At 41.9% G+C, this 14,162-nt stretch overlaps 1 protein-coding gene across 1 annotated transcript in view; it reads right to left on the minus strand.

The window, feature by feature from the left end:
- Positions 1 to 9,052: 9,052 nt before the first annotated feature.
- SMPD3 (sphingomyelin phosphodiesterase 3) overlaps positions 9,053 to 14,162 on the minus strand; it is a 37,164-nt gene continuing 32,054 nt past the window's right edge. Inside the window, exon 7 of the mRNA XM_027466862.3 lies at positions 9,053 to 13,802. Within this exon, the coding sequence (XP_027322663.1) occupies positions 13,701 to 13,802 (102 nt within the window). The 3' untranslated portion in view covers positions 9,053 to 13,700. The remainder of the gene's footprint in view (positions 13,803 to 14,162) is intronic.

Raw genomic sequence — 14,162 nt, forward strand, 5'->3', positions numbered from 1 at the left:
GACGCAGCCAGGAGCAAGTTTAGCTTGGGATCCCACTGGAATTTCACTGTGCTGACCCCGCAGGGCCGCCGGTTTGGGGTCGGGGGGCGTCGCATTGGGGCCGCCTCATCCGGGGCCGCCTCAGCCGCGTTCCCGCTCCCCTCAGCCCCAGCACCTGCCCGGGCCCGGGCCCGCTCCTGATTGGCCGAGCCCCCTCCTCAGGCCGGCCGCCATTTTGGCCTCCTGCCGCCTGAGGGCAGGGGGCGGCCATTTTCTCTTTGCACCCCCCGGCTCTCCCCGCTGTGGCAGACGAGGCGGCGAGGGACGGCGGCTGGGCGAGGCAGCCGTAAGCAGGGCCGGGGAGGCGTTTGTGCTGACGGGACAGGGAGGGGAGGAGGGGGCATGGGGACAGGTCTGGTCCTGAGGCGTAAAACCGCCGAAGGGGCGGCTGTGTTGGGGCGGTAGGTCAGAGGCCTGGTTTCTTGGCGTTAGGAGAACAGTGGGACTTCAGAAGTGAAACTTTACGTGTCGAGTGCCGTCTGTGAGACTTGGAGACTCAGAAAACCAAGCACACATATGGCTAATAAACTGGTGCGACAAAAATACTCCTACCATATAATTTTGCTTGCTCTCTTGCCACATGTGTGTCCTGGCATGCTGGGACTTTGTACCAAGTCAGCTGATGACAAGACAGTGGCTTTAGTATTGCATGCTTTTGCCTCTGGTCTTTTAAAACAGCAGTAGCAATTAGGGTCTCTTTATCTCCTTAGTTGATGTCCAAGAGTTCTCCATGATACTTCTCGTTGAGTGAAGCCTCTGTCCTATGGCCTTTTAGTGGAAATCTTTTGAAGAGGAAAAAATACTTTGAACTCTCTCTGTAGAGATATAAAGCAAAAGGCTTAATTCCTTTATCACTAGACTTAGATGCTTTTATGTCCAGTTTGCTGAGAAACTTCCATTTTTCTTTATGAGTAATAAAATATCGCTAAACAGCAATTTTTCAAGACATGCTGACAAAAAAGCAGAAGGCAGTAGGTTTTTTTGTTTGTTTGTTTGTTTTGTGTTTCTGCTCCCCTTTAAGGACCCTTTCTGTGTTACGGCTTGCATTTACATCATACCTTTCCTTACTGTAGGTAAAAGAGGTGGGAGGGTGGAAAGCATCAAAAGAAAACGTTGGTCACAGATTTCAGGTTTGGATTAACTTCAGTCCTAATTTTGTTGTAGTTTATACAAGCAAGGCTGAACGCTCAGGGGAGGGTTCGTTATTTTAAAAGCTAGTCATCCCTGCTTCTTTTAAAACAGAAAATTGCTTGCCATTAAAAAAAATACATATTTATCATAGCACCTGTGTTAAGTGAAGGAGCTGATACAGATTAACCTCAGCTGCCTACCTGTCTCTGTGATGAGGCATCTCAGGTAATGTGCTCCCATCCTAGTGATTAGAATGGCCTTTGGACTGTCAATCTGTCAGTGTCGTAAAGTTCACAGAGTTCACGTGATGGCTCACTTCTCATTGAGCCTTGGCCTTGCCAAAATCAATGGCAAAACTCTCATTCCTCCTGCCTCCTTTGTGCCATGAGGACCAGTCTGTCCATCCTGAGAGCAATGCAGAGGTTTCAAGAGGCTAACACAAAAGCAAGCCAAAAGTCTCCCAGAGTTAGGGGGACTTCTCTTAATCAAAAGGTGTTTCTCCCTTCAGTAAGGTCTCATCTAAAGTTTATGCTTCTGAAGCTGTGCCAGTCTAGGAAAAAGAACCAAAAAAACTTTATCTGAAGGTACTGACTGACAAGGCATGTGGAAAATGTGGTAAGATGACAAAATGTATCTCATTTGGCCTCTGTGGCATTAGGGAGCACTATTCCTGAGGCTCTAGACATAGCGTACGGAAGGATGAAGGTCTTTTGGAGGCATGTTAATGTTTTATGGTCTTGTGCTGAAAACTGCTAATGTATTAAGCTAGGATGTGTCTTTGCAGCCGTTTTCTCAAGAGGACATCAGAAGGTCATTTTTTTTTAGGTTTAACTGCATGTGTCCTGGTGTTCGTATTTTTAGGTTATTTTCTATTAGAAGTTTCTGCATTCTGTTAGTTTATTTAATTGACTCAATTTTATCTTCACAGGACACAAGGGATACGTAGAGAAAGGTCCTTGGAAAGCACAGTGACATCTGTTTGTTTCCATGGTAGATCAAGGGTGATTCTAACTGTACTTCTGTTTACAGATCAGTGCTTCTTACATGTTCTGCTTTGCACGAAACTTGGCAGGGAAGTTGTCTCTCTTCTATTACCTATCCTCCTTTCTCTTTTTGCATAGTACATGACTAGCGTTCAGCAAAAACTAGCAGTTCCCTTTATGTTGCACAGCAGACTAAAAGAATAGTAAGGTCAACTTCCATGTTAAATGATTTTTCACCCTCACTTGCATTACCTTGACACACACTCTGCAAGATGCATCGAATAAGTCTCCAAAAAAGGGAAGAAAGCAGGAAAAGATCTAGGAAGGATTGTGTCTTCATATTTCAGTATAAAACAGTCTCTTTGCCTAGTTTACTAGGGCACTCAACTCCACAGGTTTCATGGGTATGTATTGACAATACATTCAATTTCTCTGTTTTCTTTTGTGCTTGTCACAGAGAGGGCTCCCTTCAAGGTCAGTTTCCTGTTGTGTTCGTATGCACTGCCTGTGCTGTTGGGCTATGTTTTTTTTTGAGGTTTAAAGATCATGTGAATGAAACAGCAGCGTGGGGCTGTAAGTAGCATTTGCCTTCCAAAAGGGCACCAGCACCTTGCATGATCCAAGCAATTCTTCCCACAACAGGTTAGTGTCAGGGTTGTTCTGAGGAGGGAGAACTCCTCTAATTATCCCTTGTAGCTATGCTAATGTACAGATGTGGTTGGCAGCAGGTTCCTTGTTCCACAGTGGAAGTCACTGGGTTATCAACAGGAGTTTTGTGATAAGGAAATGATGCGGTGCTTCTAAGTGCTGTTTAGCCCTTTTTTTTCTCTCTTTTTTTTCTTTCCCTCCTTTGAAGCCTCACTCAATGGGAGAACATGTCCCATTTAGAATGCTGCCATTTTTGTGTTTGTCATGGTGCCAGTCAGCCAAGTCGTGTAGTCTGCCTGAATAAATAAAGGTATTTTCTCACAGGAGATCATCTGTTCAGATCGATGCAATGCCTTATATCCACTGCCAGCTTCCTGCTGCTTTCTTGGATGCTGCTGCCTATATCCCTTTGCTGAAAGGAAGAATATTCTGCTTGTGTCTCAGCCTCTAGCTGAGAACTAAGATACACTGCTCCATTCTTTACCTTCCCTTGAAAGCTGAGAGCTATGAGACTCTTTTTGACACAGTCTGTATTTGCATTCCCTAGGTTGGCTGGGCAACAGCTAATCATAGAATTACATTTCAAATAAGGTTTAATATAAAAGCTTACATAAAACTAAAGGCAAGCTTGGTGTAACCTTGCTTCTTAGAAATAAAACTATCCACAACTGTATATTCTGATGGAATGCCATCAAAATAACTAAGGGCTATTTAATATTTTTTCATGTTCTTAACATTTTTTTCCTTTTGTGATGCTCCTGTGTCTCTGTAGTACACCTGCCGAGCCAGTGTCCCCCTCTCCCATCCCCTTGCCCTCTGCCTTCCCCATGCTGGAGGGGAGCTGGAAGTATGATCTTCTTACCCAGCGCCTTGACAGGGAGTTATTCATAGCTGAAGAGTTTCTGGTAGCAAAAGGCAGTTCTGCTTATGTTTAAAACATGATTTTTTATTTTTTTGGGAACAAGCAAGGTCCCAAACAGATAATTATGCATACACTTGTAAATAATGACTGCCCAGAAGCAAAAGAAATTCTGTAATTTTCTCCTGTCCTTAAACCAAATGCAGGACTGAGTGGGACCTTCTGGTTTGCTCTGTCTGGTCCCTGCCTGGGGTAAGCCTCATGCATATAATCTTTCTTCTCTTTACAGATACACCACCCTCTTGTTTTAAAAGCAAGCAGTTACTTTTTTTTTTTTTTTTTTTTTGCATTCCACTGTGGTCATTTGGAAGCTGCTTTTGAACTTCACTGGTCTTGTGGTCAGAAACCACCTAATTGTCAGCCTCTGGGCGTCCAGTCATGGACAAGGGCTTTTTATCCTGGACAGGGGGCCATTGCTCAGCATTTCACCAGACTCAGCATTTGTTTCTGTCGGTGTATCATAAATGCTATGTTTACAGCTTCTAATTTGCTCTAACCCTGGAACAAACAGCTGCAGAATGGTAACCCGAGGGTTCTGCCTTGAGGTGGAAGCACACGCGAGGTCAGCTGTGGGTAAGAGGGATCTCACCAGTGTAAGCACCGATAGTTTGTGTGTGCCGCAGAGTTCCAAGAACACCAATCTCATAATTAATGAAGTAGCTACAGCATGAAGTCCTTATGTGCTTATTTTGAGATAAAAGACACAGTTTGTTAAAAGTCTGAGTTTGTGGCAGCTATAAATAGCTTTCTCAGCAAATGTGGAAAAGGGAAATTATATGTAACTAAGGAGAAACAGCAAATAGAGTTTAAATACCTGTTTCATAACAGCCCCTTAATTTGGGGCTGAGATAATGGACTAGGCTGCATACTGAGAATCAGTTTGTCTTGTGTGATACACCTTTCATTAGAAATATATTTAGCATAGTACTTGGCACTGTACTAGGCCCAGGAATTTTTTTACACTTGCCATCTTGCGGGACTTGCAGCTGCCTGTTGTTCCTTGATAGCCTGCAGGTCCTTACCGAGCCAAACATAACACTAAATGTTGGCTTTGCAGTCGCTGACAACATTGCTATTGACTTCAGGATAAATTTTTAATTGTAGAGGAAGACCTAGCTGGATTTTGCTGGGTATTCAAAACTTGGGATTGGCATTTGAAAGGTATTTAAGAACCTGTTGCATGCAAAGACAAAGAATGTTTTGGGTTATACCTAGCTAGATTAGGAGTGAGGAACCTACCCAAACTGCAGCAGGGCCAGAGTGTTCAAGCTAAGTCTTCTGCTAATTTAAAACCTCTTTGATGAGAACAAGAGTTCCTAATTACATCTGATGTGGAAAGACACCACCTTCCCCCTCTGCATGGCCATCTCTACCCCCTCAGTGCAGTGGGATCCATTCAGAATATCCTGCCTTTGGGTGACTTCAGGCCACAAACTCCCATGTCTCGGCACTGGAAAGAAGCAGGGTTCTTTGGAGGCTGCCCATGCAGAGCTGTCTGCATGGAGTGTCTGCATGTCTGTGTGGAGTGCTGAAAATCCTGGCATTTGTTTTTACTGCATTTGCCCAAATCTTAGAATTGCAGCAGTATTATTGTGGAATAGGGCAGCTCTTAGCTTTATCCCAACCTCCACTGTGCGAGTCCTTATGCCAGGCCTCTGTGAGAATCACAGCTCACAGGTAAATGGGCAGGGCCCCCCTCCCCTGCCCTTGAGTTTGAGATGTTACTGTCCGTTCTCCAAACAGCTGTGTTTCTCTGGCATAACACCGCAGTGCCTTAGTAATTGTCCTGCATTTTATATCATTAAGGCAGAAGACTTTATATCAATTACTGGCTAATACAGTGTTTCGTGTGTGTATCTGAGAGGCAAATTCCATTTTAGCTGGGTGAAAAGTGGTCAGAGATCAATTTTCAGTCTACTCACAGCAGCGTTGCTGTGATTTAGAACATTGCAAACATTTGCAAATAGGAGTGGGACTTAAAAGGCTTCTGTCTGCTTTTGACACACATTGCTATGGCTTGAGGAGCTTCATCAGAGCTTTGCAAAAAATCTGATGTACTCTAAGCAATGGTCACGCGGAGCTTTTATCAGACAATTGTGAAGTGCAATAATAAAATCATTGCGATAGAAGTTGGAGGGTTTTATGTTTGAATTCTTCTGGGTTTGGTTTGAGCTAACAGGTTTCTGTTGGTGTTTCTGTTTGGGTTTTGTGGGTGAGTTAGGTTCCTTCAGTTTAATAGGTATCTATATATATCTGTCTGGGATAGGGGATGGACAGTGATGATTTTATTTTAAATACTGGCATAACTATGTACTTCCACATCTTTATGTTGGGTGGGGAACTTTAATATTGGAGGTGTGAGCAGATTACTTTAAAAACACGTTTTAAAAAATAAGAATTTGAACGGTAGGGATCAGAGCTTCGTAAATGATGGCTTTTTTGTGTTATTTTTGCTCTTGAGATCCAATAATAGCACAGCCATGTGTAATTGTATGTAAAGTATTGGAATCGGGAACTGCAGCTGGTGTCTTGTCTCCTAAATAAAGACAGTGAAAGAAATAATGTTTTAGGTTTGTGTATGGTGACATTATGCCCAATGTGAGACTGAGATCTGTTCAAAGCTACCGAAGCCTCTGCCAGTGTTACTCAACAACTCTGTAACAATAAAGTGAGTGAAGTTAACTTTATTTTAACCTTTTTTGATTTGTATGAGGTTGGAGAGGCTCAAAGTATTTTTAAAAATTCGACAAAGATGGAGATGCTCTTAAAAATATAGTATAACAGTGGCAACCACTTGATCTGTGAAGCTGTAGGCTTTTATTGCAGTGTTTGTAAGGATAAAGGGTATTCTGACACACATGGCCTACTAAGTATGCCTCAGCACTTCAAGCAGTTGGAGTTGTTCTGCCAGGTTGGGCTTTGCAGACATCAAAGGTTTGCTTACAGAAGGGAAAGGGAGACCTTGGCAGCAGAGGAAAAACTGCAGGCGTGTGTTGGTGACTGACGTTCTCGTGTGGGAACTGAGGGAAGGTGACGTGCCAGCTTGTTTATGAACAATGCCAGAGAAGCAGAGTAAGCAGGTGTTGTTCTCTAAGAATTATGCAATGTACAGTTGAGTATTGACAGCCAGGAAGCTAAAAACTAGTATGTTAATAGGAAGGTAGAGGGAAATGTCTGTGTATGGAATCATTTTCAATTAATATGATCATTTAAAGCACACAGGAAGGCTGAAACATTTCTACTACAGATAATTCCCTCTTTTGATTATTCTTTAATGTTTTGATGTTTCTTGGTGCTTTCCTTGATGAGGTAATGCAGGGTGCAGTGTAAACGGGCAGTGATGTGTTCTTCTGACCCAAAGGGTCTTTGAGCAAGACAGAAAGAGGGGGCAGGACGTAATGAACAGGGGAAGGCAGTTGAGTTGAGTCCAAAGATGGGAAAAGCGTCATTGTGAGGGGCAACAGTATTGGCATAGGCACTGAGGCGCGTAGGGCTGAGCACAACTTCAGGAGCTCATACTACTTGCAGTAGTATGACACGTTTCTCAGACATGTAAAGGGTTGGGGAGGGAAAGAAGGGGAATGAATTTACGGCTCAGATTAAATGTTGACGGTGATTCCGTGATCCAAAGTCTAACTGCCCTCACATACTTTTTCCTCTGCTCTCTTCCTTCTACTTTTAGCTGCAATTAAGGCATATTTCTCCTTGTCCACATCTCACAGTTATAAGGAACAGTTATTAAATCTGACATTATGTAGAAGATGGGAATCAGAATTGCTGTTTTCCTGCCAGTCATCCCCGCAAGCCCAGTTCACTGATTTCTCTAATGGCTGCCTGGAACCTTCCCTAAATGTCAGGGAAAGTATGGAAGGAAATGTGGAGGGCTTACAAACATAGGAGGTGGTAGATCTGGGTTAGTCATAAACAACAGGAGAGGGTAAGAGCGTGTGTTTTGAAAGGCCATGAAAATGTGGATGAGCAACTTGAATTATTTGCGACGGGGAAGGAGGATTAGTACATCAAAGTATTAAATCATCAAAGAAAAGGGCTAGGAAAATAATGGTTTCAGCAGCACTCTGAGCAGAATTTTCAGTGGGATGGGGAGGTTTGTATTTTAATGGGTGCTCTGCCAAGATAATCTGTATGATAGCCAAAGAGGCAGATGGCATTGCAGTTACAGGGCTGACCAACAGGCAGCTGCAGGCGGCGGTCCATAATAAACTACACTAAAACTCACAGGGCAGGAGGAGCAGGGAGAAAGACCTACGCCTTTCCGTACTTGTTCTTCTTAGTGAAACGTCTGGAAGGTGCAAACGCTCAGAAATGACTGTGTTCTGTAAGCCTCGTGGTTCTGTAGCACTTGCCACAGGGGAGCCCACTCGGAAGGTGCTGACATAATAATGCAAACTCGTTCGATGGAAAAATGGATTCAGTGTTGCAGGAGAGCCACACGCTAGGAGTCTACTGCTGCAAAATTGTAACGCGGTGGTGGCGTCGGGTGCAGACACTCAACTGCACAGCAATAAAGTTGCAGAGATCCCTCTAACATCCCGTCTCGCAAGATGGAGTGGTTCCTTCCTGAGCTAGTAACAAGATGGGTGTGCGCTGTCTCCTTCCTTAATCACTTGCATTCTACTTACTTCCTCCTTTCTGCTTGTGGAGGGAATAATCCTTTGGGTTGGGATTCCCTGCCAGCTTTATAAAAGACTTTGGGGACTGTTCAAAAAGCCAGAATTACTAAGAATCCTAGGAAGGATTCTTTTCCCTTGATGCTGTTCTGTGAAATCACTAGATTTCTTAAGAACATGTACACATCTTGGTTTTGTTTTGTGATTAACTTCATACAGTGTATAGATTTCAATATATGCTTCAGTTAGTTCAGGGACTAGATAACTGTTGAGATGGCGAGATGTACAACTGCATAATAAGCTGTTCTCATGAAGTGTTCCATGAAACATGAGAGGAGCGCAATGTAGAATGCGTGTCCTTGTACTCAAAGCATGAACTTGTGAGGTGCAGGGTTCAGTTTTGCAGCCTGTGGCAGGCGCTGTGCATGCGTGTGTGAATGCTGCACGCCTTGAAAACAGTGGGGTAAGCGCTGGGGATAGCTGAGCAGTAGAAGCCAGAGTGGCTGCCGAGTTAAAAGCACTTGGGTCTTTCACCTGTTATTTTCTGCAGCTTCTCTAGAACAGGCGTAGCACAGTGAGACCATGCTCGATCCCCACATGAGAAAGCAGGCAAATGTGTAATAATGCCACTGCATGTTAGAGTCACATTTCCGTTAGTGATACCAGACTCTACACCACAAAACCAGAAGAAGGGGACTGCAAAGAAACATTTGAGCCTTGAAATTTTATTATCTTGTTTGCATCAACCAGTTATTCCTTTCAGCACCAATAAAGGACAAAAAAACCTCTCCCTGTTGTTCAAAATACCTTGTTTTTATCAGGTCCAAGATTGTGGTTTTCTTACAGGCAAAGAAACCAATGAAAATATTTAATTTTTTATTTTTTTAATACATTTATAACAAAATGTCAGAAGGTGTGTGCTTACCATATAAAAACATTAGGTCCCAGAAGGATACAATACCGAAAAATTATCGAAATAAAAAAGGTTATTCTTGTTAAAGGATTTCTAAACCTCAGCAATAATACAAGTTTTTAAAAGCATCAAGGTTATATTTAAAACAAGATGGCATGGAAAAATGAGACCTTCAGTAACAATTTGACCCTCATCATAATGAATGGTAAAATTGGGATTTTTTCAAAGTGCTTGGATGGTAGTTATTTCTGTTCTCATCCTGTAGTGCCAGGAGGAGGTAAAAACACTGTTTTGGAGCTGATGATATGTGCTGACACTGATGTGCTGCTGTGATCTGAGGGTGGCTCGGAGACCAAACTGGAGACAGTAAGATCTGCTTAATCTGGACCACCAAACAAAGGCTGTTTAAAAAAAAATCTTTACTGGAATTAGAAGTTTCTTACTGTCTTATCCAACACGTAGGACTGAGGGTCTAGCCAGACTAGCTGAGAATGCTTCTGGGACAAAACCTTGTAATAATTCTAGCGCAGAACAGGTAAACTCAGTACACAAGACAGCTTCCTCAAGGGTTTCTTAAAGCAGGCCACACCTCTGAGGCCTTCAGGCTTGTCGGAGCCATTTTGTGGTACAGTTTATGTTTAGTTGCTTTAGATTGCTTCTATTAAGCATCCGGTTTGTGGTGATGACAAAACTAGCTGGCCACCAGCTGAATTGTTTATTTCACGTAGCATAAAGCTGTACATAAACATTACTATCCTAGTCCTGAGTGGCTGAGCTGTGGTGCAAAGCAGGTGGACTGTGTATCCCTTTCAGGCCCTCAGCTGGATCTGAAAGCCTGAAAGGCTACGTATGGAGTGTTTTCTGTTCCTTGGGTTTTTGAAGTAATCTAAAGGTACCAACTTTGTAATGACCTGACATCCTTGAATCTTCTGGAAGTTCTTAGTTTTCAGCTGTCCTCGTTCATGTCTTTTGTTCACTTGTTCTAGAACTGCTGTTGTAAAATGCAAATTGAACATGAGAAACAGAAGATGTTATCTAGCTTTTATAAAAACAGATGACACATCATCTACAGTATCCATGTTGAGTGGCAGTTATTAAACCAATTACAGCATTATCACCCACTTCTTGAAGATACCTAAAACTCCTGTACAAAGTGGGGTAAGCAGCAGTAGAGTAAGCTTAACTCAAATTTCTTACAAATAACATCCTACTAATAAATTGGGTCATGCTGTCCTTCAGCAAGGTAGGATTGACATCTAAAAAAGCTGTCCAGGCTTTAATTTCCTGGGCATGTTCTGCCTTTTTTTTTCTTTTTTCTTTTTTTGTATGCAAATATGCTATTACGTAATATCTGTCTAAGGCTTGTAATGATTGATATCCTGCCAGCACAGTCATTGTCTGAATGATTCTTTGTGAGATAGGATATGGAACTGTAGTAGTTGTGTAGACAAACTCATTTTTCTCCAGGATGTTACTCTTCTGGAAAAAAAAGGTCTGTTCTTTACAGTTTACTGGTACATATGCTCTCTAACTCCTGCAAGCATATCAAGGCATCAGAAGGCACAGGATCAATGCAAAAAAGCAAGGAGCATCTGTACAGTGGTGCCACGAAGCTGTACCTCCCACCATCAGTCTCTTGCAAAGTTAGATCTGTAAGACAGTAAATCGGTAAGAACTACCTAGACTAGCTAAATGTAGGTGTACAGTTTAAAGAGAACATTTTACAACTGTCCTTTTCTTGATCACTGAAAAACTTCAGAACATCAAAATCTAAAACAGTTCACCTGAAATTTGAAAAAATATTCCTCAACGTATCTCAAAAAGTTGACAAAAGTGCCTTGTTTTAAGTCAGCACAAAGCCATGGAACTAATTTAGAAGTAATTTAGACAATGTTAGTTTTACTGTAAATAAGGTAACATTGTTTGGCAGTAGTTTTATAATTATATCCCACACAGTGTCAAATTCAGCTCCTGCAACTGATGCTTAGTGAAACTGATATCAAATTGTAATTTACATTGTTAGGAAAGCTATTAAAAATACTGTACCTTATATTTAATCTTACTACTGAGAAATAGCTGCTGGACAGCACACAAATTGCTATTGATACTGTTTGTTTTTTTCTTTTTTAAAAAGGTTAATAAAATACAAGCAAGGTAGAAAATAGGATTAAAAGCATTGTTTCAGGTACAAGTCTTTCTGAATTGGATGGAAAGATAAGAAACAAGAAAAACACATTGCACTTACGTGCACCCTCTGTATAAAGAGAAACATACAAAGTGGGAAACTGATGGTGCACTGGGGTAGTACACTGAAGTCTCTGATGCTGTAAACTTGAATTCCTAATTTTATCAAAAAGGGGATTTGAGTCTGGTTCCATTTTTGAGTCCCCATGGGTTACACTTTGCAGATTACCACATGTTTTGGCACAGTACACTTGCAAGAGGCAGTCTCTGCTGAAGGGATGCCAGGACTGGGAGTGAGGCATAAAACGTGTCAACATCGGGTGCATTGGGAGTGTGAGCAGTGGCCTAACGCCTACTGGGAATTAGCCAATACTGTCAGTCCATTACTTTCATTTACTATGAAGTTTCTCCACTTGCAAAATCAGGCTGATCTAAGTATAAATTCTGCTGTTTGCTGTAGTAAAGCCAGTACAAGAGGCTGCGCAGACTAGGATTTCTAATGTAAGTCTAGTTTATTCTGATTTAGCTCAAGCTGATTCCTAGTAGGTAGAAACTAAACTATAACAAGATCTTCAGGAGTTTGTGGCCAGCAGAACTAAAAAAGCTTACTTAATGGAGTAAGTATAACTATTAGATTAATTCTTCTCAACACAGGGAATTTGCAATGTAGACGAAATACCTCTAATACTGAAGAGGAATTAGGCAGAAGAAACTAAGTATTGGTTAAAATGCAAGGGGTCTAATTGTTCTTCCAGCAACATAAACCCTTCTGAATTTAAAGCCCTAGAAAAGCCAAGAAACCCAGTTATAGACCTGATTCTCAGCTTTTCTTTTGTCTTTATTATTATTATTATTTTTCCCATTAAGGTTACAGAGGCTAAGGAAGTCAGGTCATGGGGATAAGATGGCAAAGTGGGGGTAGTTCCACTTTGAAAGAGTTGCAGTGGAAAGAACATATTAATTAGATGGCAAGACCCCTGTTAAGTCTGTGAGCATGTAACAAATGAAGAGTTGTGTCTCACAGACGTGCATCTACGGTCTGCTCAAAGAAGTAGTTACTGAACACTGAGAGTCACAGTTCTGTAGTTACTCTAGCTGCCCATGCTGTGCTTTCCCTTTAAGTGTACTGATTCCTTTGGAAAATTAAGTGAATCCTGCCTTACCAGTCATAAGCTGGTCTACACTTTTTCTCCCAAATGTCACTTATGTTTATGTTAACCCTATATCTAGCATGCATTTTACAAGCTATTGCCCATTTTACTCTTTCTAGCTAAGGCAGAATGTTGGCTCTGGTGTTACCTCTGGTACTACAGAAATCTATTCACTCTACTGTAACACATACATCATCCCATACCATAATTCAGAACTGCCCCACATGTGGGAGATAAAGAAAAGACATTACAGGGGAACTATATTTCTTAAGGGAATAACTTGCTCTTAGAAAACTAACAGTCCAATTCTGGAGTCATTATTCGGATAAAACACTTCACAATTTCAGTGGCATCACAGCTGGAAGAAGGGTAGTACAGCTGTGTTCTTAATGCCTTGATTCAGTTTTGTTGTTTTTTTTTTTTAATACCCTTAAATTGGAGAGGAGACTACTGTTCTGCAAATCAGTTTTTGTTTTCTTTAAGATCTTTGTGTTATGACAGAAGGGTTTGCCAGTCCCAGAATGCCTTGCTTTGGCTGGTATCTGATATTTGAATTAGCTTCCATTCTGATATTCCCCATGGTATCTTACTGACTAGTTTATCTCAGAGTGGCATGCAGTGCGGGCGCATGCTACTGATGCAAGCACGCTACTACAACTTCAACAGGCTAAAGAAAAGAAAAAAAGCGTTAGCTTCGTAGTTATACAAAGAAATTATGCAAAAAACCATTGAGCAGCACTAACTCACAGACTAATTACAAACTAAATTGTGCTATATATTAGTATAAAAACATGTTTTAGTAAGAATGGCACTGGTTCAGAAGGAATTAGGACTTCCATCTTGGTTCCGTTCAGTCCACAGTGAAAGCATTGTAGTACAGGCCTGCCCTGTTGCCTGAGCAACTTGTGACAGTGGCTTTTGGCCACAACCCCTTCAATTTCTTCCCTTTTTATATCCTGCATTGTTGGTACGTTCTGGGGAGTAGCCTGGGTCAGATCTGGTCATCTTTCCTAACGTGGCACCAGAATAGTTCGTCCTTAACTTGCGATATTTTCTTAATATCATTAACATTTCCCTCTTCTAAGCTCTCAAAGCTGGTCAGTTTTAAGGGTCATCTTCTCCTGTAGACACCATGAGACGCATTGCTACTGGTAGGTGGTCTGTCAAGCCTGCTAGCTGGGTAATAAAGCTGAACTCTTCCACTTCCTGCAGAAGGAAACAAAAGTAAAAAGACATTTGGGGGTCTGTACTGTACAAGGCATGGCATGCAGCTTAAAAGAAAGTCTGCTTTCATTAGACTGAGATGCTAACAAGTGATCAGGAGCCCTGCTCCTTGTGTCACAATTCCAGCCTTTGTCCTGGCAAGATTGTGTGGGACCAAATTAAATTTCTGTAGGAAATACTGCTTGCTTCCCAGCTTCCAAAAGCTGGATGTAGCAACCTTAATGTTCTCTTCACACGATTTGTTTGCCCCCTCCTGTGGGCCAATTACTTACTTTGCCAGTACTTTGGGAATTGCTTGCAGGAAGTGTGGATGCTGTAGTTCTGCTTTCTGGCTAGCATTAA

The sequence above is a fragment of the Anas platyrhynchos genome, chromosome 12 (genome assembly GCF_047663525.1).
Source record: "Anas platyrhynchos isolate ZD024472 breed Pekin duck chromosome 12, IASCAAS_PekinDuck_T2T, whole genome shotgun sequence".
NCBI classification, from domain to species: Eukaryota; Metazoa; Chordata; class Aves; order Anseriformes; family Anatidae; genus Anas; species Anas platyrhynchos.